The following is a 25,306-nucleotide window of genomic DNA, read 5'->3' as shown; positions in this document are numbered from 1 at the left end:
TGTGCCTGGTGCTGTGAACACACACACAGTGTCATGTGCAAAGTGAGCTGCCTAATTTATAGGGCAGGCTGGGTTTTGTGATGCTGTGGGCACCATGCCTGAATGCTCAGTCCCTGAGAGTCACTGCTCTAGGCAGTATTGCCTAGCCTTCCTTGGGTCTGCTTACCCCCATTGGGCAGACAATGAACATCTCAAGCAATACAGGCAGACTTTTCTGCCCTCCATCTCCTGCTGCAGATCGTCCAGGTCCTGTTCTCTTTCATAGAATCATGGAACGGTTTGTGTTGGAAGGGACCTTAAAGCTCATCCAGTTCCAACCCCCTGCCATAGGCAGGGACCCCTTCCACCAGAGCAGGTTGCTCCAAGCCCCTTCCACCTGGCTTTTCCTCTTTCTGTTTTTAGCCCTGCTCCTCCCTCATCACCTCTGGGTTGTCTGTCACCTTCAGGGGCTCAAACTTTCCTCTTCCAGGCCCATCATCACCACTGCCCTTTTATATCCTTCAGCACAGCCCTGTAGGATCTCCTTGCCCACATGCCCTTCAAGCCTCTCCTGTAGGTACAGGCTTATACTCAAAGGGAATCTAGGAATTCCAGTACTGTTGTCCTGTGCCAGGACTCCAGGAGCCTCTTCACACTTCCCAGTTGACTGGCTAGCACTTTTGGGAAGAAAGTGATCTGCATGACACTCCTAGACAGGAGGATACCTCATATTACAAGAGCAATATGGATTTAGGAACCCTGCCAGACCTGGCATCACCATGCCTTACTTCAATGGTTATGGCATACCAAACTCCAGTGTTACTCCAGGAACTAACCTGGGAAGAAGGAAGAGATGTTCCAAGAGACCTTCAAGACCAGAGGCTACCCTGGGCCCCATGTGTTCCTTGACAGGGAGACCCAGCAGGTTTGCAGCTCCCTGGACCAGCTGAACACACTCAGCCCTTTTCACACCACATACAGACCTGTCCCAGAGTCAAGGATGCTCCAGAAGTAGCAGACTTCAGCAGAACGCTCTGCACGTCCTCTTTGTCCCTCCCAGAGGTTTTTGTGAACTTGCCAGCCCCACTGCAACCTCCCCTCAGTACAAGAGCACAGAAGGCAGCAGGTACAGGAATGTTATGTGCACAGCCAGAGCCAAATCCAAGGAAGCAACTTAAGCTGGCCGGAGAAGATAGCTTGGGGAGTGGGCTCATTGGGGGTAGTCAGGCAGGCAGCACAGAGGCAGCACAAGGAGCAGAACTGGGGTTGAAGCTGTGCCAGGGCAGGGGGAAGCCAGCTCTCCCGCGGTGAGACTGCAGACACCCCGGTGAGGATCTCAGGTAAAGGTGGCCCTGAGCAGGAGGTCGTGCTCGGGTTTGCCACGACCACGCTCCCTGATCCTCCACCTATCTCCTCACCCCAGCCTGTGCCACTGAGCTCTGCCCCTCTGCTCCCTGGGAACTCCCACAGCTCCAACGCCCACCGCAGCACAGAGAGCTGCATCACACCCCGGCCACCCCTACATCCCTGCCCTGCCATGGGGCACCCGTGGGACCACTTGACTGTGGCACACAAGCTCACCATCGGCTGGGCTACAACCCCCTCCACTGCTGCTGTGCTGCCACCTCGGACCATCCTGTTGAGCCCCCTGTCTACATCATTCCAAACCCCTCTGCCTCTTGCCAAACCCATCTTCCTCCTTGACTCTTCCTATTCCCACATCCTGCTTCACCCAGACCTCCTCTCCCTCACCCACCTCTCCCGTCCCCACCATGTCCTTGTTGTTCTCTTGCTTTGAGCCTCACCTCTTCTCCAGCCTCCCAACCCTACGTGGCAAGCCTGTCCCATCCAAGCTCCTCGGCCCATCCCACCCACACCAGGGGAGGTGCAGCACTGGGGATGGAGAGCCCTGGCACAGGGTCCCTGGGATGGGGCAGGCACGCGTGCGGCGCGCACATACCGTTCTCGGGGTGCTCCATCTCCCCGATGCTGCCATCGGGCGTGGTGCGCTCATAGTGGTCCTCAGGCAGGGCCAGCGGCCCAATGCGGGGCCCTGACGATGATTTGCTGCTCGGGGTCTCTGACTCCTCCAGCCCGCTGTCGTAGTAGCTGTGCTGGGAGGGATCCTGCAGGTCCTGAGCCTGGCTGGCTGCAGAGAACGTCACTCGGCGATGAGGTAACTGGGAGAGAAGAGAAAGGCTGTTGCATCACCCACCCAGCAGATGAAGGCAAAGAGGGGGTCAGGCAGAGTGCTTCCAACACTATCAGGGTCCATCACCAGCCCCACGCAGCCGCATCTGTGGAGCTCCACCCCAGGCAGGAACACCCCATCAGACACCAGCACATGCAGGGAGCACACCTTGCACCTCTGACCCAGCAGCTCCCTCCATGGCTTGTGCCCCAGCTTCCTCTTCTACTCAGAGACAAACCTGGGCAGATGTCCTCTCCCATCACAGGCAAGGTCCCCCATTAGCGCAGCATCCTGAATCACTGGCACTCACCCCATCCTACATCTTGGCACTCGGACTCTGCATGGTCTCAGAGACCCACCTGGCTGAGCCCACCCAAAAGCCTCTTTGATGGGTTCACTTCCTAGCACAGAGCCAGGTTTACTACAGTCTGCACCTTCCAGCCTCTGACCTGACACCATCTCTCATCCTAAGAGATTCAAGGGTCATCACCGCATCCTTTGTCTGCTTGTTAAACGTTTCAATGACCCTGCTTTACACTTTCTCTCCCCAGCATTGCCTCATGCTTGGGAGGAGCTCCCAGCAAGCAACCATTAAGCTACATCATTATCCTCCTCCAAACCCTTCCATAAAATCCTTCTTTGTGGTGATTACTGAGGAGTGGAAGGGGTAGCAGGAGTTCATAGGGCAAGAGCAGGATGAGGCGTGCACAGAATGAAAAACAAACACGGAGAGAGAGAAAAGACACAAAATCACCCATAAACGTAGGAGGGAGCCCAAAACAGGAGCTATTCGATGGGGATCTGAAGGCGATCAGGATAGAGGCAAACCAACACACACACCATTTAGGCTGATGTCTTTACTACAACTGAATGGCAATCAGGCATCCCGCACAGGTACCACCAACAAGGAAGGGGAAGGAATTGAGCCTAACAGAGGGAAGGAACACACAGGGAGCATTTAGATGAGCTAAGCTGCTTTTTAGGTTGGTTGGACCTGATTAAATTCACCCCAGATGCTTAGAGACCTGATTTAAGTCACTTCAGAGGTGTTATGGCTTTTTTTGGTGCTTCCTTTTTTTTTTTTTTGCCTTTTATACTTTTTAAAAAGAATTTGTAGAGAATCAGGGAGCTTCCAGAAGCCTGGAAGTGATCTAAAATAGCACCTGTCTTTAAAGAGGAGAAAAAAGAAGAGCTGGAGAATTATAAAGCAGTTAGCTTAATTTCAGTTCCTGGAAAAATACTGAAACAGATAAAAGAACTCTTTGTAAGTACCTACAAGATAACAAGAAAATGAGTAACAGCCACTGTAGGTTTGTCACAAACAAACATGTCAAGCCATTGAACTCCTTCCTTTGAAAAGACATCAGGCCTCGTGGATGGAGGAGGAGCAGTAAATGTTATGTCTTGACTTGAGGAAGTTTTTGACACTGTTTTAGACGATTTTCTCCCCAAGTAATGCAGGAAAAACAGTGTAGGTGCAGCATAGTACTTCTGTGCTTGGGTAATATAGTGCAATTCACTGCAGGGTGGATGGGAGGCATTCAGAAAGTTGGAGTCAGAAGGTAATTACTGAAGACAGGCCTTTCAGCTGGGACGATGCATCAAATGAAACTCTTCGGGTTGTGTCCCGAGTCCCTCCAGCCTGTATTTCCATTAACTGCTTGGCTGGCAGATGTGGAATAGATCTGTCACATTTGCACACCGCGCAAGCAGCGGGCTGGCTGAGGGACTGGGGGTTACCACAGACCCTGGGCTGATGATCCGTCAATGGGTCAATCTCATACCAACAAATGCATCTATATCAGGATGTGCAAACAGGAGCTTAGTCCTGGAGTCATGCAGGGATGTGTTTGCTCTGCGGGGCTCAAGCAGGGCTGCAGATGCAGAGCTGTGTCCAGGCTGGGCACTGCTTTTGAGAACATGTGCACCAGGGGAATAGGAACAAGTAATAAGTAATAGTAATAAGACTGAGGAACCTGGTTTGGGGAGGAGAGGGCTAAGGGTGGAAAAGACACAGAACTCCTGAAGCTCATAAAAACCTTCTGCAAAGGCTTTGTCCGTGGCCAAAAGCAGCCATAAGACAGGAAGGAATGGCCTTCACTTGCAGCAGCAAAGACCAAGGTTAGCCACTACAGAAGAAAATGCAGTGGTAGGTTTAGCTTAGATTGCCAACAGATTGCCAAAGCAGAAGCGCAACCTTCATGAAGGGATAGGCAAGAACCTCCCAGGAGGTCCTGTGGAGCAGCTGGGGTCAGGGCAGTCCTGCCCACTGCACATTTGCGTGCAGATGACCCTCCAGAGGACATCCTTCCTCTGCAGGCTCTGCAGCTGTGTAGAGCCTTGCAAAAGCCTTCACTGCACAGACCTCACTGCCCAACATAGGACATAGAATGGTTTGGGTTGGAAGGGACCTTCAAAGCTCATCCAGTCCAACCCCCCTGCAACCAGCAGGGACATCTTCAACTAGATCAGGTTGCCCAGAACCACATCCAGACTGGCCTGGAATGTCTCCAGGGATGGCCCATCCATCACCACAGGTAAAACCTGTGTTTTACCACCCTTGCTGTAAAAGATTTTTTCATCATGTCACCACACCAGGCAATGCTGTCCCACTACTGCTTCCTCCTGCACTCCGAGTGCCTGGCTGAGCCTGCTTCCTCCATCACTGGGGCTCATTGAATCACAGAATCATTTAGATTGGAAAAGACCTTTAAGATCCTCAAGTCCAACTGCAAACCCAACCCTGCCAAGTCCACCACTAAACCATGTCCTTGTAAATGCCACATCTACACATCTCAATGCTTTTGCTTTCTCTGTGCTTGTAAAACCCCAGACAAGCAGCCAGGGCTCCTTGGGGTGCCTGCAATAATACAAACAAACAGCCTCAGAAACCCAGCCTGTGACAGCTACTATCCCTCCCCTGAGGGGCCCACTTCCAAATAGCATCACTTTTACCTAAAAACCACCTCTTTTAAATGTCAGATCCTGCCTGGCAGCCCCCAGATGGGCTCTTCTCACTGCATGGCAAGGCAATCCACACTCAACCCCACTCCCCTCCAACCCTGCATGGCATTGATGGGGGTTATTTCCACCCTTGTGCTCCCCACAGTCCTGGCAGCTTGTGCCTGGCTGAAGCTCCCCACCCAGAGAGCCTTGCTCTGGAGTCACAGAAAGACACTGAATCAATTTGTCTGGCACTGACTTACAGCAATTGGGTTTTGATTGACCTTTCCCTGCGAGGTTAAAGAGCCTTTCAGCACGCAGCATTTCCTACACAAGAAGTTGCTTGTACAGTGTGATCAAGGCATGCCTCAATCTTCTTTTTGAGGAGTTAAACAACCCGGGTTCCTTACGTCCCAACCTGCAAGCCAGCAAATCAGTTTTGTGGCCCTCATCTTTACTTGCCCCAGTTCTTCCCCATTCCTCCTCAGTGGCGATCCCTGCAGAGCTGCTGGTGCCATCTCACCAGGGCTGTCTCCAGAGCCCTGCTTCTCCTTCCTCTCAGGGTTTTGCATCCTAGGACTGTAATAACCCTTTAGTGTGAGCACTGCGAGTGCTCACACTGAGCTACTCATGCAGTGTGACCCTTAAATCCATTTTAAAGTCAGTGCTTTCCAGGATATAAACCAGCATTGCCTATTTCACAACATCCAAGCTTTGCATTTGGCTGTGTTAAAACGCACTTTGTTTAAATGGGCCCAGTTTACCAAGCAATCTGGATTGCTCTGCATGACTGCTCTATCCTCATCATGATCTCCACTCCACCAATCTCCGTGTCAGCTGCAAATTTTATCAGTGGTGATTTTATATTTACTTCCAGATCGTTGATTACAACATTGAATGGCAGCGGGCACAGTGCTGCTGCCGAAGAGCTCCTCCAGGAGAACCTCATTCCATGAGGATTCCCAACCAACAACTGCTTTTCTTCACTAAGCTGTTGATAAACCAGATCTTCATCTAGCTAACAACGCTTTGCTTCTAATGAGGAGCGCTGATGCAAAGTAATAATAATAATAACATAATGTAACATAATGCATTATCAACTCGGCATCTTCACCCAGCTCCAAGTTGATCAGCTGCACACTGTAATCTTCCACCGACATTAAACCAGATCTGCTGCTTCAGACCCACAGGTATGCCTAGAGCAGGTCCTGTTCCTCACCGTGGGCAGGAGCAGATGCCTAAGGAAAGGTTTAAGAACTGGACCTGTCACATAACGCCACTGCCCAATATCCCTTCCCATCAAACTGCACTGACTGACGTCAATGCTATTTCCATCACTGAGTTTCCTGCCTCAGCTATTAATCCAGTTGTTCCCTGGGGCTGGTGAGGACAGCATGCGCTGCACGCAGCGACCCATCAGTGTTCCAGCTGGCCCATCCTGGGGTCCCTAGCTCCATTAACACCCCCAGATCAGACACCTCCTACTCTAGACCTTTCAAAACTCTTTGGCACGTATTATTTGACCTATTTCAAAAAACCACTCTTCCAATGAGCTATGTTTAATGTTGAACCAAACCTGGTTCTCAGCGCACTGGCAGGTACTGCATCCTACATTGTTATGTCTCAGTCCAAATTACCAGAACTATTTATTGAATGAGTTTGCATTTTTCCTACATAATTAACCATTTTGCAATCTCCGTTTGGGAATGACAGTTCCTGGATTCCACCTCTTGCTAGCACATTTTTTAAAGCACTCCTTACTGCGTTCAGCTTGTCAGAATTGATTTTCCCCCAATGTCTTTGGCTTTCCTTGTCAATTCTCTACACTCCATAACCACTCATTTCTACTAATTGCCATACATTCCCTCCCTTTTCCTCCCTCCTTTCCCTATCTATTGTTTTGCTGTTTCTAACTGCTGTCTCCACTTTGCCACGGCACGAGAACAGGGATTTGGGGCAAAGCTGCCTATTTGCTTAGCTGAGAAATTGTGGCTCAGAGAAAACCTCCTTTCAAGGGCTCCCCAGTGCCTGCTTTTATATCCCCAACAGGGAGACCTGCCTGCACCAGCCTCTACAAATGAGCCCCTATTGCCCCCACTTTCTGCAGGGAGCACCAGCACCAGTGGCTGCCTCCAGCAGCAGTGGATGCTCTGATGAAGACATTCATCACCTGCTAAATCCTGTGGGTTTCTGTTGTGCTGCAGCTCAGGGTTTTTCCCTGAGCAAGGCACTGTTTGCAGCTCATAGATTTAATGCCCCCCATTCTCTGTGAAGTGCATTCACCCCTTTTTGACTCCACACCTGCTTTTGGCCTCGGCGGCACCCTGCAGCAGTGAACTGTGCCCTTGTGCTAAGCAAGAAAAGCACTTCCCTTCGTTTTTACATCTGCTGCCTGGTAATTTTTCCTTGAAATCCTCCTGCCTGCAGGGCTCCTCGCTCTACCCCTTTCCAATTTCACACATCCGCGCTGCATCCCGCTCCGCCGTGTCCTCTGCGAGCTGCAGCGCGCGGCTGCGTGCAGCCTTTCCTGCAGACACCAGCGAGGTCGGGCCACCCTCGCTGCCCTCCCCTGTGCGTGGCCTAGCTCTGCATCAGGCTTTCTGCAATGAGGAGGACAGGATCACATCCTCAGTTCCGGTTTTGAGGCTTATCTGACAGTAGCAGGGGCTTGTTTTGATAAGACATTTTCTCCCTAAAAGCACACCCCAGCCTGGTAGCACCCCCCACCCACCCCCATAGAATCATGGAACAGTTTGGGTTGGAAAGGACCTTAAGATCATCCAGTTCCAACCCCCTGCCGTGGGCAGGGACACCTCACACTAGACCAAGGCTCCTCTGTCCTGATGCTCTCCACCTTAAGGGTCCCCACCCATGGATGCTACAGGGCAACTAAGAGTCCCCATCCCTCCTCAGCCCCACTCTGCTCCCTCCTGCCTCATCCCTTCATTACAAACGTCTCATGGAGACCTGCACCAAGATGATTCTCCTTGCTAAACCCAGGGAAAACAAACAGCCTAAATGACAGCAGCGCTATGAAGTATCAGGGCTGCGGGTGTTGCACCAGCTCCCCACAAACACACAGCATCACCCCTTGTGCAGGCAACATGGGTCGAGCAGCAGGAGATGCTGGTCCCCATCTGACAGGCCTGAAATTGTGCTGTTCACAAAGGAAACCTTAAAATCCACCCCAGGCACACTTTTTCTGCCATCAAGAATGGTGCAGAACAACAGACCCCATGGAGATGAGCTGCTCTGCTCCCCTCCTGAGCATCGATGAACGCGGGAGTGGTGGAAATATCAACATTGATAACTACAATGTTGATATTTCAATGCCATTAACTGCTGATCCAAAAGCAGGATCCACAGCTAATGGGCTCATCTGGCAGCTTCCAATTGCTCCTGCGCCTCCCCACATGCCAGAAGCCTCAACGGCCTTTCAGCCAGCTGCCAAAGGAGCTTGCTTCCCCAACAGCCGCCACAATGCAGCAACTCACAGGGCTGCAAGTGAAAGGCAATGTCGGACCAAATGCCCAGAATATAAAAATAAGTGACAAGGGAGCCATTGTAGCCCATGAGTTAGTCAACTCCAGATTCATTCATGAGCCCTTCTCTTTTACAAACCAACCTGGAGCTACGCAACATCCCTGCTTACTGCAAAAGAACCCGAAAGATAAGCCCAGAGATCGTGCCCGCAGGCTACACTTCTCACGCAGGGAGGCTTTGCTGCATGTGGGAATGATTTTATTTGCTAGTGTCGTGTCTGGAGAGGAGCACAGCTCCAGCGCAATGCAACACAGGCTTCAGAGCAGGAGGTGGACGGGAATATTATGCCCATGGAAACCAGGGCAAGCCGCAAGGAAAGCTGGACATGAATTGCCAAAAGCCATCCAGGGCAACGCTCTGGCTCTAGGAAACCGGACACAAGCTTGTGCCCATAGCAGTCGACCATTTTACAGCTCATCAGAGCAACAGCTTCTGCTGGTGTTTGGGGGTGAAGAAGGACACAGAGCAGATTGCTCTTCCAGTGATTCCCTGTGCTACCCCAGCAGGACACCAACCAGCCATGCACTGACATTTGGAGAAGAAATCTCCCCAAAAACATCCCTCATTTCTCCTGCACTCACCCTCATACCTGGGGCTGCCAGACCTGCATCACCTGCACGTGATGTAAAGAGCTCACAGTGATACGTGGCACCAGGCAGAGCAGCGCGATGAGGGAGAGCAGTGAGCAGCAAAAGACAAATCCTACCCCGGCTTGGCATCATCCTCCTGGCACCTACTGTAACCCTCTGCTCCTTAAGGGCTGTGCTTCTCCCTCTGGTCCTCTTCATGGTCTGGGAATCCTGTCTGCCCCACAGGTACCTCCCTGCCTTTCCAGGTCCAGATGTTCAGAGGCATAAGGGTTAACTATTCTTAAAGTGGACCAAACCACGGCAGAGCTGTGGTTCCCAGCAGTACTTGCTCCTTTTTAGCACAACATAAAAAATTGAGGAAAGAGCTTATGCAGAGCAAGAGAATGGGTACCAGGGACTCTGTCTGCTTTGGACAAAGGAAGGATGGAGCAACCAGGCAGGACAACTCCCTTCCTGGAGCTCCAGCCAGCACTAACAATGAAGGGTGATAGAACCAGCCCTAAGCAAAGGTGTGCTCTATGCACCTCCTGCATTCAAAAGAACCATTCAGACCTTCCCAAAATTCCCTCACTGAAGGTAGTGTCTCCAAACAAGCACTGCCAGCTCTGGACATGACCAATAGCAGACCTAAAGGCCCAGCTTTCTGATCTGCCAGTCTGGTGATGTGCTGGGGTCACCTCCTGACAGCTCCTGTGGTTGCAGAAGGCACATTAGCAACAGGGATGGCCGTTCCGGTCCATCTGATGTTTGAGTAACCTGGTCTAGTGAAAGGTGTCTCTGTTCACGGCAGGGGGTTGGAACTGGACGAGCATTAAGGTCCATCCCAACCCAAGTGATTCTATGTTAATGAGGGCTTCTTTAATGGCTGTTCTCTGCCCACGAATCCTTGTGTCCATCCCTATCCCAGTGTCTGAAGCGAGGGTTGCTCCCAACAACCCTTTAGATGTTTCACTGCTCACAAACGAAGCTACAAAAGGAATCCATAACTGGAGGAAAGATGCAGAGGACTCCATGGGAATCACACCTCCCAAGCCAGGTATTATGTGAAAAGCAATTGCTCACTCTTCTAAGTGGCCCTTTGCATGGCATCTAGCGCTGGCCATTAGCAAGTGCTGACCTTGCAGACAAGAAGAGAGGTGCTGCAAGTCCTGCTGAAATAATGATAGCAGAGCAGCCATCCTAAAATGGACAGCAGATCCCGAGGCACTATTTAATGAATAAATCTGGGTAAAATGTGGGCTGACTCCACATGGGTGCCCTGAAGCCTACTGAAATTTGCATGATGCTCAAAGAAGCCGCCAAAGCCCGGTGCCAACCTGCCTGGTCAGATCGAATTTATCTAACTCATAGCAGGATCTAACGCAATTAGAAACCCATTTAGACAGCCTGAGGACAGAGATTGCCTAACCTCTGTGCCTATCAGAGCTCTGAGCCCATCAAGGATGTGCAATTTGGCTTTTCTTTGGTTGAAATGAAGACTGGAAAGGAAAATACGAAAATAAATCATCTGAAGGATGAATCATAAAATCTAAAGGGGTTATAATCTTTATGGAATAATGTCTAAATTGGACTGACCGTGGTGTCCCAAAATGTCTATCACCTTCAAGCTGATAATAGAGCCATTTTGTAGATAGCTGGGATGGAATGGAAATTGCTCGGGACACAGAAGGTGGTCTCATAACCACATTAAAACCATCTGAAGATCCCAGGGAGAAAAAGGGTTCCAGTACTGGGAGTAACACTTGAATAAAGCCCTTGAGGAATCCAGCAGCTGGAGAGTGGGACAATAATGCTGGGAAAATAATGAGCTAATCTGGCTCCCAGTTGCACCCAGTGGAGCCGACAAATAGTATTGAAAGCTCCAGGGAGAGCAGGGGGTCCCAAGCCATAGACTCAGGACTCAAAGAACCAGGAATGCTTCAGTGGCAGACTTTGCATGGAAAAAAATGTCGATTTGTTAAAATCAGATCATTTTTCAAGCAAGTTTCTTGTTTCTAAGTTGGGGCAGGGGGGATATCTTTGCTGACATGTAAGAACAAAAAAGTGATGCTCTTGCAAAGGTAATTTTCCCTTCAGCATTCAAGCCAAGTATTCATTATGAAGCTAAATTCAAAAGGTCAGTGAGAATCATGCCTTTAGAAATTATTCGGAAATAGATTTTTAACATCTGTATCCGTGGATTTCCTTGAGCCACAACAGAAAGAAAATTGCCAGTTCTTGCTGATTTGTTTTCAAATAGAAAATTTTCCTCTCATGGCAAGCCTGTTTTCTACCCACCTCCATTTCCACTGGCAAAGGGCAAAGCTTTTCCTTCATGGACATGGAATTGTGTCTATTCCATGAGTCCGTGCACAACCATGCTCTAGAGCCTTCGCTTTAGTGGGCTGCAACCAACCTGCACATAATGATGAATGAGGATATTGGGTAAGACAAGCCTTCATCTGGAGGGATCAAACAGGTAAGACAAGGAATACCGTAAGGCTTTCTAAAGCCACTTGTCTGCCAGCACTGGGCTGGCATTACCACTCTTTCTGGCACAGGACCCCGGGTATGGATGAGTTAAGGACAGCTTTCTTTTAGCCTGTCCTCAAATCCTGGGTGAACTGTCAAGTCCTTGGGCCAGACATTGCAGATCATGGCTCAAGAAGGATTTCCTGAGCATTAGAGAATGTTTCTGCACTGTCTTCTCCAGGCAGTGCACATCCCAATAGTCCCTAACGAACTGTGATCTCCTTGAAATCCTTGGAAAAAAAAAAACAGCCCAAGCTCCTCCAGGCACTCCCAGGGCCTTGAATCACAACACCCCAAAAGGTCTTGCCCAGCCTGAATAATAACGAAGAGCTCTTCAAACATCTGAAATACTGATTTGGCTTTCTTCTGGGCTGGAGTGCTTTTGATGAAGAAGCAGAAAGATTAACAGATTAGTGTAAGAGGAACATCAGACACCACATTAGCAAGACATTTAGAGCAGGATCTCAGTCCGGGGCTCAGACAAGGAGCTCCCCCCCCAGCAGGGATGGATGGATATCTCTCAGAGTTTCCCAGCAGCAGCTTTGCAGCTGCTCAAGAGCATGGGGGAGCTTGGAGCATGTGAAAACCAGGCCACGTGGGAGCTAAATAGCTCCAGGCTTTCAGGTTGCTGGGGCCTTTGGAGGTGTCTCAGAGGAGCTAAATCAGGGCACTCTGACTACTTTGCTTCAGAACAGGAATATCTCCAAGGGAGAAGGGGGGATTTGCTGCCCACCCGAAGTGATGGCTTCTAAAGACAGTGTTGATGAAGCCCATCAAGACCAGCACTGCCCCATTTATCTAGTTTAGATGCCACATTTAGATAGATGATCGTGAAGCAGGTATTTTGCTAGTGGAGGTGCTCAGAAGGATGTTTACCTCCTGGGGCAAGGGCATCTTTGGGCAGGATCCACAGGGCACGGCTGTGAATGCCGGAATGGATGTAAATAACTTACGCCATAGCTTTCTCCTACCCTCCTAGCAGGTCACTGTCACAAACCTACCCTCCCACCCACTCTTCCTGTGAGCATCTGAGGGACCAAAGTAAACAGCTGACAGCACGAGAAGACATTGATGCAAAACAACCAGATGTTTTTAAGGGATCCTTGGGAGTTGTTTTCTTTCTGTTCACTTATCTGACCTCCTTTTCCTCTTGTGCTCTCAACTGCTGGGTTGAGACAGGAACCCCACTAGGGAAAGAAACCTATGCTACTGGTGGGATAGGGAAAACGGGTCCTCAAGGGTACACACCGAGACCTCCAGAAAGTTAGACAGAAGAAGACAGTGTCAAGAGAGGACCTACTGGGGGAAGGCTGAGTGTGTCCAAGTCACAGGTGACCCTGGCTCCCAGAGGTGAAACCAAGACACCTTCATCCAGGATGGATTTGTGGATGCTGCAGCCATTGTCAGAAGTGACAAGAGGGGGACCAAGGTACCAGAGGTGGCCCGTGCCCCTGCAGCCAGGCTCCTCCTCACCCATGCTCAACCCACTTCTGCCTCAACCAAACAGGCTGTGGGCTTCCTGGGCCATTGAAGGAGAAGGGGCCAGGGGGAGAGTTCCTCATGGAGCAATCTCCATCGACCATCTTGGTTTCTCCCAGGAGCAGAGCCTGGGTTGTGTAACTGCAGCTTGGATGGACTGGCACGCAGGGAAGTGCGTAGGAGCACAACTCTCCCATGAAGATGGGTTGTGCCCAAGGTTTCATGCGTAGGTGCTCTCACCCAACAGGTATGCGTGGGGATGAAGGGTGGAGGGGGAGGAAGGAGCTTCGGGCTTGGCACAGGGCTCAGCTCCATGGGCAGCCTTCAAAAGAACATGCCAGCAAGAAACAGATTTGGCAGCGAACCACAGGGGCTGAACGTCCAGGACCCCAAGAACCATGAAGAGGAGCTCCTGCTCCTTGTGAGCCACCCCAGCCCCACATGAGTCAGCCCATGCACAGAGTCTCCAATGAGCTCTTGCACAGAGATCCTGGGTGGACATCAGCTCAGGGGACACAAGCACAGAGCACCCATAAGCACAGAGCATCCATCTCTTCACCGCTACCCCACACCCTCCCAGAGCTGCCATCCCCACCTTGAGCTGACACAGTTCCCAGGGATAGAGCTGCTGTGTCCCCTCATGCTCCCCCAACAGCACCCCACCCTGCCCTACATCATGCACCCCCTCATTACCCCAGCCTCCTCTCCATCCCATCCCAACACACCCCAGCTCTGTCCTCACCCGGGAACACCCCACCCGTCACCCCATCCACAGCCTCCTGCCTGCTCTCCGGGCAGAGGGACCACAAGGAGCGCAGGGAAACACCCTGCTGTGTTTTACCCTGGGTTTGGGTGACGGATTCAGCAGGCTGCAGGGCTGGGCACTGCTCCAGGCTGCTCTGTGCACTGCAGCTGAGAGCCCGGCCGAGCGGGCAGAGCAGTGCTGGGAATATCAATGAGCACAGCCTGGCCCGCACAGCCAGCGCTTTCATCCACAGGGATCCGCGGCCTCGGCCCGCACTCAGCATCTCTCTGCGGCGGGGACAGCGGTCAGAGAGGCTGGTGGGGAGGGGAAAGTGATGGGGAAAAGGGTGGTCACTGCCTGAGGAGGGAGGGATCAGCAGAGAGGGATGGAGGAGCAGACACAGCTGTGACAGAAAAGGGAGGGGGAAGAACTCCCCCAGATCTAAGCTGGGGAAGCCGGTGTTCAGCACAGACCAACACTGGCTCCAAGGGCATCAGGCAGGGGAGAGCCTGGGGGTCTGAGAAGCAAGAGGAAGAGGAGGGCAGGGAGGAATGAGCAGCATTTGGCACAGCAGGGTGGGAGGAGGGGAAGTGGCAAAAGCTACAGTTCACCCAGCAGCCCTGCCCAATGTGAGGAGCCCCAGGCAGGCAGCACAGGCTGGGTGAGGCTTCAAGGGAGCAAAGGATGAGGTCCCAAGTGCTGTAGGGCTAGGGACTGTGAGGCAGGACAGCCCAGATGCTCTCCCCAGTGGTACAGGGACAGTAAACACCACTGCCTCCCTGCAGACACACACACTGCTTACGGAGGACTCATCACCTGCCCAATGTACACCTCCCACTGCATACAGGCTGCATACACACTACTGCCACCACTCCACACACTACAGCTTGCACATCACCCCGTGCCCCCTCCCGCTGTGCATCCCCCATGCCCCCTCCCACAGTACAGGCTGCACACACCCCGCTGCCACCTCCTCCTAGGACAGGTTGTGGCTCATCTCCCGTGGCTGAAGCTCTTCGATGCCCCACGGTGCTCCCACAGGCACAGGCACCCTCCCTGCCATAAAGCAAAGTTCCCCAACACAGACCTGCAGGAGCCACTGCACATTCCTGCCTTGCTCATGGGGTTCTCTGCATCCTCACCAACCCCCCAGAAGCCAGCACTGTATGACCCACTCCTCACTCTTCCTCACGCTCCCCCAGCTCCCTCAAGCACCCCACTGATGCTCACAAACACTCACAGCTGTTCTGCAGAGCCCGGCCACTTTCCGGCACAGAGAGAACTCAGCCCCTGGGACCTCACCTACACGCTCCCTCCTTTGGTCTCCACACGCCAGAGCTACAGCTCTGTCCGCTTGATCCCAGGATCAGGAGCTGCCGTGCAGTGCCTGGGAGCTGCTCTCAGCACAGCATCTACCTGAAACTGGGGGAAACCAGGGCAGGTCCCCCATGAACCCTCAGCTCCATCTGCAGCTCGTTGCTGGATCCATTTATCAGCTCATTCCACGTGAACGACCTTGAGAAAATCCACTGACCCAGGACGGTGGGAGCCTTTCCCAGACATCTGCCAACACCTAAACCTGTAATTTATGGAGGCTCTAAGCTAAATTCTGAGACAAGACAATTTCAGTTCTGCCCATTACAGTTACAATATCCCTCTTATCCCCCCCCTGCAGAGAGTAATTAATACTGCACTGTGCTCCTGAGCCTGCAGGCAGGTGCAGGCACCTCTGCTGAGCTCGCAGCAGCACGCTGGAGTTAACACCACTCCAGCAGCTTCTCGGATGGTGGGGGGCTCTGAGGACCCGGGGCAGGCTGGGTTTGTGCAGTTGGGAAAGGGTGAAGCAGATCCCTCCTCGGTATAAAACAGCCCCAAAGGACAGAGCCTGGGAGAAGGGCAGAAGAAAGAGCCTCTCCCCACGCGTTCTTGCCCCAGGTTCACCAAAGAGCTGCTGAGGACAAGGAAGGAAGGGAAACGTCTCTCTGAAAGCTCCCAAAGGGAAGCAGATAGCAAGGCTGAGCCAAGCCCCCAGACTGCCCTGCCCAGCCCTGCAGGGACTAGTTATTTGGGTGGTTGCTGGTGTCTCCTTTCCTCCTCTGCAGCCATAGCATCTCCCCGCAGGTCCCAGCCCTGCCTGCCTAGGAGGCCCAGACACTTCCTGGATGGTTCAAGATAAAACCTTATGCTGTTAGCAAAACAAACTAGGAGGCTGTGAGAGCCAAGGCTGGCACAGGGCTGAAACCACCGAAGCCAGAACCACTGGTTTCCCCGGATGATCTAATCTCTCCCAGCGCCAGAGCTCCTCTTTCTCCAGCAGCCTGGTGCGGCCTTTTGGAGCCCCTGGGGAAGAGGTGAAGCTGGTGTGATGGGTGCAGGGGTGTCTGCCCCAGCTTGAGAGAAAAACCATGAGAAAGAGGAAGGGGTGTCTGGGGAATGGGGTCCATGAGTTGCGATACTTGGCTTCAGGGCCCGGGGAAGGCGTGATGTGCAGCTATGGGGATCCATCCTCCCTCCTGCCCACTGAAGACAAAAGCCTGACAAGCCCCAGGGCAGCAGCATCACCCCCAACCTGCCCGCAGGAGGGGCAGAGCCATCTTCATGGCGAGCGTGGCTCCATGGCCCTCCCACAGCCCCACCGCCGCCAGCAAGCTTGCCTGGGAGCAAGGGAGCACCTCTGCTTTGTGCAAGGGTGCCCATGGCATTCCGGGGTGGGGGAGCACCCTGCTTTGGGTGCTTCCCCCCCCCCCCGGCACTGCTGACGCACCCAGGCTCCATCTGCAACTGCATGCGTCCTCATTCCAGCACTGCGGCGGGCGAGAGGCATCTTCCAACCCTCACAGCAGGATGTGGGTCATGCCAGCCAGACAGGGATCTGCTCCTCCATGCGCTGGGACATGGGTGGGTCTCAAAAGGATGTGGGGATGAACCAGCAGAAGCTGTGAAGGGGGATGTTGGGGTGGATGAAAGCTGGGCGGGATGGTCCATGGCTCAGACTGCCTCCATGTCCACACATGGGTGTATGTACATGCATGCATTGTGAACCATGTCCTGGAGGAAGCTGCCTCCTTAGGTGGCAAAGCAGTGACTGGAGATGAGAGACGTCAATCTGATGAAGGGGGTCAGCACCATGAGGCCTCTGGACTGGCCACACTGGGGCACAGTGGAGGGCTTGTGGAGATGACTGGCCCACATGAGCATCACCTCTGGGTGCTGCAGGGCTGGGTACTTCAGTGACTGAGGATGTGGGAAAATACGGCTGGGAGATTGCTGGGAGAAAAAGCATCTTCAGGGGCAGCAGGGAAAATAAGGCACAACCGGTCAAAAATAGAAAACTTTATTGAAGTCAATTCCAACAGGGCAGCTGAGCTCAGCCCCACGGCAGGAGCCCAGCCTGCCGCTCACCGGGATACAAAGAAGGGAGAAGGGGTCTCCATAGGGCACAAAGGATACAGCATGGTGGGGGAATGGAAGGGGTGGTCCTCACCCACAGGAACCCAGGAAGAAGGCAAAGCCACAGGCACTCATTCCCCCTCTCCATCCCTAGCTTAGTTAAGAACAGACCCGACAGGCGCCAAAGCAGAAACGCGGTGCAAGCTAACTGGCCAAACAGCCCAAGAGAAGAGGGCCCTGCAAGCTCTGGGCTCATCCCACGACCTCCTGGGACAGCTCCAAGCTCCAGTGCACACCAGCGAGCAGCCCTTCCCAGTCCGCAGCCCAGACCTACCTCTTCCCTGCCCCGCACGCAGCCGAGACCCTGGCTAGACCAAGAGCAGTGACCCGAGCGCAGCACGCAGCAGAGACCCCAGTGCCCCGCTCCTCCAGCCCCTAGCACAGACCCGGCCCCAGCACACGGCCAGACCTATCCTGCCTGGAGGAAGCATCCCGACCGCCCGGATCCGCACTCCCTCTTTGCAGCACGGCTCCCACAGAGCCATAGCTCCAGGCCCAATGCTCTCTAAGGGAAGCCTGGTTTTCACCTCGCTGGCTATGGCAGAGGGCCCAAGCCCTGGGGAAGCCAGAGCCGGAGCCTGGGAAAAAGGCAGAGCTTTGCTCCTCCACCCAGCCCCACCTGCCTGGGCAGCCGCAGCGGGTGCAGAACTCCCTTTTGGGTGGCTTTGTGCAGGGATGGTGAAAGGTTCGGCCACACCAGTGGAGCCGGGTTGGCAACAGCGAGGCTAGTGCCTTCCTCACCGCTCCTTGGATAGGGGCACGGCCGGAAACTGCCTGCCCAGAGCTGTGACGGGAGCAGGACCAGTCTGCCCTCCCCACAAGCCAGCCCAAGCAGATGGACAGACGGGAGGGTGGGCACTGCCCTCCTTGGTGCTCTTAGAACCGGTCCCCAAAGGGATTCAGGTGGGATTCCCTCCCCAGAGCCCCACATGCAGAGGCACACACATGCAGTGCCTTTCGCATCACCATCACCCAGGCAGCGCCACCAGGACCCAGCCCCGGGCGCTTTGACAAGGGCTCTGACAGATTTTGGCCTCCCCCTCACCATCCCCATCCCTTCCCCATCCCATGACCAGGCTCCGCGGCTCAGCTCCAGGGCAGTCCTCAGCCAGCCCCCCCCGGGCCACGCATGCAGGGCTGGGGGCCAGTCCAGGCTCACTCCCACACCTCTGTCCAGATGGCTCCCCGGTGCAGTGGGGGGGCCGCTGCCGGCCGCAGGATGAGCTCTCCTACCTGCTTGTTGGTGTATTTCTGGGGGTTGGTGCGGTAGCTGTAGTCCGAGTACTGCTCGGAGCCCGTCGAGTTGTTGTCCCCAGTGCCAACAAAGGTGTTGGTGGCCGGCAGGTCCTGCACCACTTGGTGCTTCTTGGAGGCAGAGGGTGACTGAGGCTGCAGCTGGATGGAGGGCAGCGGCGAGTTGGAGCGGTAGTGGCGACCCAGGTCCGGGCTGCCTGGAGGGTAGTTGAGGGGCAGGTGGATTCGGGGGCTGTCACTGACAGAGTCGTTCATGAGGTTGAACTTGAGCGATTTCTGCAGCCCCGTCTCCTCCTCATCCTCTGTGGGCTTGGGTGGCTTTGGAGACTTGCTCTTCTTCACCTTGTTCTTGCTCTTACTGCTCTTGCTGGCCTGCTTGGGTGCATACAGGTCCTTGGTCTCCTTCTTGCCCGCCTGGTAGCCGCTCTTGGCCTCCCGCTGCCGGCAGTAGCGCACCAGGACGACCAGCACAATGACCAGGGTGACAGCGACGATGCCGGCTATGACTCCGAAGAGGATGTTGCTTCGCTGCTTGCTGCGCTCATATTCGGGGTCTCCAGCAATGTCAATGTCGAGTGGGGTGTCCAGGCTGTGCCCCACCAGCGTGTCCAGCAGTGTGCGGTTGGCCAGCGTCTCATTGACATAGAAGTGCACCAGCGCCGTGCCGTGCCGCGAGGGCTTGCCCTTGTCATTGACGCGCACCACCAGGCGATGCAGGCCATGGTGCTTGCGCAGGATCTCCTTCTCCAGGGTGATGTCCCCACTGTGTGGGGAGATCTGGAAGAGCTCGAAGGGGTTGCCTCCTGTGATGCTGTAGATTAGCTCTGCATTGACACCAGAGTCAATGTCTTCCGCCTTCACCTTGCTCACCTGCTGGCCAGGGCTGGTGTGGGGCAGGATATGTTTGTAGGTGGCATTGGAGGGTGAAGTGATGAAGGGGGCATTATCATTCTCATCCAAGACGTTGATGGTCACCCCCACATAGGCAGACCTGGGAGGATCCCCACCATCTACTGCCTTGAGTCGGAAAGTGTACGTGCTCTGCTGTTCCCGGTCAAAAGAGATGCTGGAGAGAATGGTGCCAGTGCCATTCTGGATGACAAAATCCCCGTTGTCTTGCTCCACTGACAGCTGGATGCGGGCATTTTCTCCTTTGTCAGCATCGATCACCGTCACCATGCCCACAGGGCTGAGGGGTGGCATGTTCTCCATCACTGAGAAGTTGTAGCCGCTCAGCATGAACTTGGGGTCGTTGTCATTCCTGTCCATGACGTTGACGGCCACAGATGCTGTGCCCTTGAGGCTGGGGCTGCCCTTGTCTGCTGCCACCACCAAGAACTCGTAACGCTCCCGCTGCTCTCGGTCCAGCACCGCCTTCACCCGGATCTCCCCAGAGTCAGGGTCAATGGCAAAGGATCCCTTGGAGGAGGGGTCAGTCACCAAGGAGTACACTAGCTTGGCATTGGAGCCACTGTCAGCATCGCTGGCACTCACTTCCATCACCAGGTCGTCGGGCTCATTGTTCTCGGGGAAGGCCACCTCAGTGAAGCTCTGGCTGAAGACGGGTGCGTTGTCATTGACATCCATCACCTGCACCTTCAAAGAGTTGGTGCTGGAGAGGGGCGGGTTCCCCGAGTCCACCGCCACAATCTCAATGGTGTACTCCTTCACGGACTCATAGTCCAGTGGTGTGGTGGTCTGTAGAAAGTATTTCTTCTTGCTGTCGCTCCCTGTTTCACTAGCCTGCCGCAGCTGGAATGGGACATCACCCGCCACCACGCAGGTCACCACTGCGTTTTCACCCTCATCTCGGTCGGACACTTGTACCAGAGCTACTGCTGTCTCTACTGGCACGTCCTCCGAGATGTTGGCCATGCCATCCTGGTGGGTGACGAGCCCTATACCCCGAATCTCTATGGAGGGTGCGTTGTCATTCATGTCCTTGATGGTGACCACCACCTGCGTGCGGGCGCTTTTGGGGTTGGCCCCCTTGTCCTTGGCCATGACGGAGAACTTGAGGATGTTGACATCCTCGCGGTCGATGGGTCCCTGCACAGTGATGAGCCCTGTGGTGCGGTCCAGTCGCAGCAGCCGCCGCACCATGTCTGAGGCTTGGTGGAAGGAGTAGTCAATCTCAGCATTGGCACCCTGGTCTGAGTCGTTGGCTTTCACCTGCAGGATGGAGGGAGAAATGATGAGCAGAGGGCATGGTGACGTGAGCCCCTCCACAAAACACCACGCTTCCCGCCGCGGCTTCCTTTGGGGATGGCTGCGGGGTTGGGGGGGAAACCAGGATTTCCTCTTCTGGGGCCAAGGACTATGGGGCAAAGAGCCTGGGACCGGCAGAGCAGCTGGGAGCGGCCCTCCGGCAAGGAGCCTTCTCCTTGCTCTTCCTGTGAAACCGGCTGGGCCGGTTGGCCATGCTCCCTTCCCGGCCAGCTCCGGCATGCAGGGAATCCTCCGGAACCCGTGCCGTGCGACCCAGCAGCAGCAGGGAGGGACCACAAAACCGTCCCCAAAGAGGAGCTCAAGGAGCTGCCTGGTTGAGGTTAGGGAGGAGAGGATGTGCAGAGCTGCAGCAGCTCCATCTCAGCATGCAGGGGTGCAGCCAAGAAGGGACTGGGGCTGCCTGAGTGCTGCAAGGCACCAGCAGTCCCTGCCTGTCCATCAGAAGCTCTGCATTCGCATAAACCTGCCTTTACACCTATTATTTGCTTTCTAAAGAAGATGAGGTTTGTCTAACATTTGCCTCCTTAATCGGCTCTCCGAGCAGCCTCTTCTCTGCACCATTTGCTGCTCTGCCTTTATCTTGCTCAGCAGATTTGGATGGAAGAACGAAAAGTTGTTAAATGTAAATTCCACCTTTTACCTCCACTCACAAAAAAGGCGGAAGTCATTTTCCCCCTGAAAGATAAAAGCTGAGCAATGGCAGCAAGCGGCAGCTCAGCCCATTCTCCTCCTGGCCATGCAGCTCCCTTATCTGCTTCCAACTTCCATTCTCTTAACAGTGAAAAATGAATTCTTAAAACATTCGCATCAGAATTAGCAAGCAGATGAGAGCTGGCTGCGCTCCGCTTATTAAGATGGCAGCTGCAGATAAACACATGTCGGCTACTATCATCTCAGTGTCCCCTCCAAGCCAAATCCACCACGATCCATCCCTTTGGGCTCCCTGGGCCAGTTTGCACTGCTGCCTGAGTCGGGGCAGAGACCCTGTCCCCTGCAGACAGCAAGGCACCCCCAGAGCCATGGGCAGCCCCCCCAGACAGGCAGCAGGGATGCTGCCTGCCCCCCATCTCCTGTGCACGCCTCAGTCTCCATGGAGAGGCCAAGAGAATGCAACTTATGAAAGGGTCTATGTCTTGTCTGCAGGCAGCATTGAGATGGGTCTGGCATGAAGCCAGGCTCCCCATGGACCTCAGGTCCCAGCCCTCTCTGTAACCCGGAGCCTTGCTCCTGCACACCCGCCACCCTGCTGCTGCCCCTCGGATGTGTCCTGCACCTTCCCATGCATCCCTTACACCCTCATTTTAGATGTGACATCCCAGGGACCCGCCTGCCCACCAGTGACACCGGGCTCCTATGACTTGCAGCCCTCCCTTGAGGAACCATGGCAGCAAGCGGCTCTATAAATGCTCCCTGGGTTGTCCCTGCTGCAGCCAGGCAGGAGGGGAGCTGGGGAGAAGAAAGCCCCTGCACTCACCTGCAGGACCGAGTGCCCCACAGGGCTGTTTTCAGATAGCTCTGCCTCATACAGGGCCTTCTCGAACTTGGGCGCGTTGTCGTTCATGTCCAGGATGGTGATGCGAAGCAGGGCACTGCTCGCCCGCGGTGGGTTGCCTCCATCCTGCACCTTGATGGTCAGATCATAGGAGTCCCACTGCTCCCGGTCCAGGTTCCCCATGACGATCAGCTGTGGCTGCTTCTCATCCTGATCCTCTGCCACCTGCAGCCCGAAGAGCTCCTGCGCCTCTGGACCAGCCGTCAGCTCGTAGGAGGCAACACCATTGGGGCCAGAGTCCCGGTCCATGGCCAGGGGGATGGGGAAGAGCGTCCCAATATTGGTGTTTTCAGGGATGGAGAGGGTGAGAACAGGCGAGGCAAAGTTGGGGGTGTTGTCATTGATATCGAGCACCTCTATCTGCCCCTCGAGCAGGCGTGGGCCGCTGTTCTGGATCAGGTCAGTGATGGACACTTCGAACTCCAGGAAGCAGGGCTCTCCAGGCAGGAGGTGCTGGCACTCACGCAAGCTCTCCCGGTCGATGGAGGTCTCTGTAGTGTAGATGTCCCCAGTCTTGCCATCCACACGTAGGTATGGAGCCCCCACTTCCAGCTTGTAGAGGTGCCCCACGTCTGGGAAGCCGTAGTCGGAGGCCAGGCTCCCTATGAGGGTGTTGGGGGGTTGTTCCTCCTGCACTCTGTAGACCACACGTGTCCCAGAGACCAGAGAAGGGAGCTGGAAGAGGAGCCACAGGCCCAGGCAGGATGCCAGCGGTTTCATCCTGCGCTGCAGGGGAGCTGCAAGGAGACACAGACACCAGACGTTAGGCAGACCCAGGACCACTCTGCCCCAGCCAGTTTCCCTGGCATCACTTTTTGGGTGCGTGGCCCCAGAGCAGCCCCCAGAGAGAAGGGGCTGGCAGAGCCGGCCCCAGCAGTGGTCCCCTGGCAGCCTCCGCACACAAGTGCCCTGGAGGACTGGTCCTGGCTTGCAAACTTTCTGCAACGCCCTGCTCGGGTGAGCAACCCCATCATTGAAACCCCAGCCTTGGCTTCCTGCAAGTGACAGGAAACCACTCCTGCCACTGTCCAGCCTCTTCATCACCACACAGGCTGTAATTACACCCAACGAGGCACACTGACAGGGTGGACTGCACACAGCCCTGCCAGCAACCCGATGGGAGCCAGCCAGGCTCCGAGACAGCTTCTCACCACAGGAACACAGGAGCATTGTGTGCCACGCACTGCAGGGACACTGCCTGCCACGCACGGCGGGGACACAGAGGCACTGCACCCATCTGCCAGCCCTGTGGAAACAGGAGATCCCAAAGGGGAGCAGGGGCTCTGCCGGTATGCTGCCTGGTTCTGCAGCTGGATGCTGCCCATCCAGCACTGCAGGGACATGGGACACTGCAGGGATGCCACCCATCCAGTACTGTAGGGACACTGGGCACTGCAGGGATGCAGGGCTGCCTCCCATCCATCACTGCAGTGATTCATGGCACTGCTTGCACTGCAGGAATACCACTCATCCATCACTGCAGGGGCACAGGGCACTGCCACGGCATGGAGAGAGCAGCACTGCCCTCCCTGCACTGCCAGTACAGCAGCACTGCCAGCCTCGCACTGCGAGATACGAAGCCACCACCCATCCAGCACTGCAGGGATGCAGGAGCCCCGAGATTCATCACTCCTGCACTGCATGCAGGGCACTGCCATCTGCCTGTGCTCCTCGCAGGAAGAGGAGCACTGCCCACCCATGTATTAGAGGGGCACAGACTCACTGCCCACCCTGCAGTGCAGACCCCCCAGAGCAGACCCTGTGCCTCCCCGCTGAGCAGCGGCACTGCACAGCCCCAGCACGCTGCAACGGCAGGCACAGCATCTCCCCTCTGCTGCACAGTCACTAGGCAACCCCACACCCTGCGCCAGCAAACGCTGTTCCCTTCGCTCACTGCAGACACACTGTTCCTTCCCATTCCTCCCACTCCAGACTGGGACACTGCACACACACGCACTGGGTGCGCACCCCGCCGCTGCAGAGGCAGTGGCAGACGTTCTGCCCCCCTGCATTGCAGAGACACACACTGCACACGCTGCACCGCAGGCACCCAGCCACTGGAAACCTCCTCACAGTGTGCACACACTGCAGAGCCACTGCCAGCCCCTTCTGCGCCAAGCCACAGGCCCTGTCACCCAGCCCCTGTCTGCTGCCGTGCTTGGCCACCAGCTTTCCTGTCCCCTGCTTTCTGCTCTGGGAATGCACATCCAGGGTCCAGGCGCTGAGCTGTGAGCGTGAAGGGTGCAGCCCAGCTCACCAGCACCCCAACATCACAGGGGTTGGGTGCCCCAAAATCAACAGCCAGAAGCATCTGCCATGGCCCCCCAGCACCACCACCCTCTCACCACTCCCATCTCTTCCTCTCTCCATCCTCTGCACCAGGTCTGTGGGATGGGTGAGCGCTCCTCTGCCATCTCCCCTCCATGGTGCCACATAGCAAGTGCCTAATCCCTGGTGATGCGGGTGTTGTACAGATCCTCAACAAGTGGTGCATCCTGCACTGTCCACCCCAGTATTTCCCGCAAGCCAGCGTCTCCCAGTCCCTCCACCCCTCCGCTTCCCCATGGACAAGTGCCCCATCCCTGGCAGTGTTCAAGGCCAGGTTGGACGCAGGGGCTTGGAGCAAGCTGCTCTAGGGGCAGGTGTCCCTGCCCGTGGCAAGCAATTGGAACTGGATGAGATTTAAAGTCCTTTCCAACCCAAACCAGTCCGGGATTCTATGATTAGTGCCTCATCAGCGGCACAGAAGAGAGGAGATCTCCCTCCACAGGTGAAAACACATCTCTTTCTGGAGATGAAACTATGGTCCTGAAGCCTAGCTTGACTCTGCTCCCTTGTCC

General features: G+C 54.8%; 1 protein-coding gene across 3 annotated transcripts in view; it reads right to left on the bottom strand.

Annotated features, from left to right (window-relative positions):
* The window catches only part of PCDH1 (protocadherin 1), a 51,925-nt gene that overhangs the window by 23,059 nt on the left and 3,560 nt on the right, over positions 1 to 25,306 (bottom strand). For all 3 annotated transcript variants that reach the window (XM_057413668.1, XM_057413669.1, XM_057413670.1), the window contains exons 2-4: positions 22,389 to 23,203; positions 18,665 to 20,857; positions 1,940 to 2,159 (exon numbers count right to left, since the gene is read on the bottom strand). In XM_057413668.1, coding sequence (XP_057269651.1) covers positions 1,940 to 2,159; positions 18,665 to 20,857; positions 22,389 to 23,203 — 3,228 coding nt within the window. The remainder of the gene's footprint in view (positions 1 to 1,939; positions 2,160 to 18,664; positions 20,858 to 22,388; positions 23,204 to 25,306) is intronic.

Source organism: Pezoporus wallicus, unplaced genomic scaffold (genome assembly GCF_028554395.1).
Source record: "Pezoporus wallicus isolate ANWC-B61680 ecotype Strahan unplaced genomic scaffold, APGP_CSIRO_Pwel_v1 contig_11153, whole genome shotgun sequence".
Lineage (NCBI taxonomy): Eukaryota > Metazoa > Chordata > Aves > Psittaciformes > Psittacidae > Pezoporus > Pezoporus wallicus.
The sequence above is the reverse complement of the archived record's forward strand: the minus strand, read 5'-3'. Positions and strand labels throughout refer to the sequence as shown.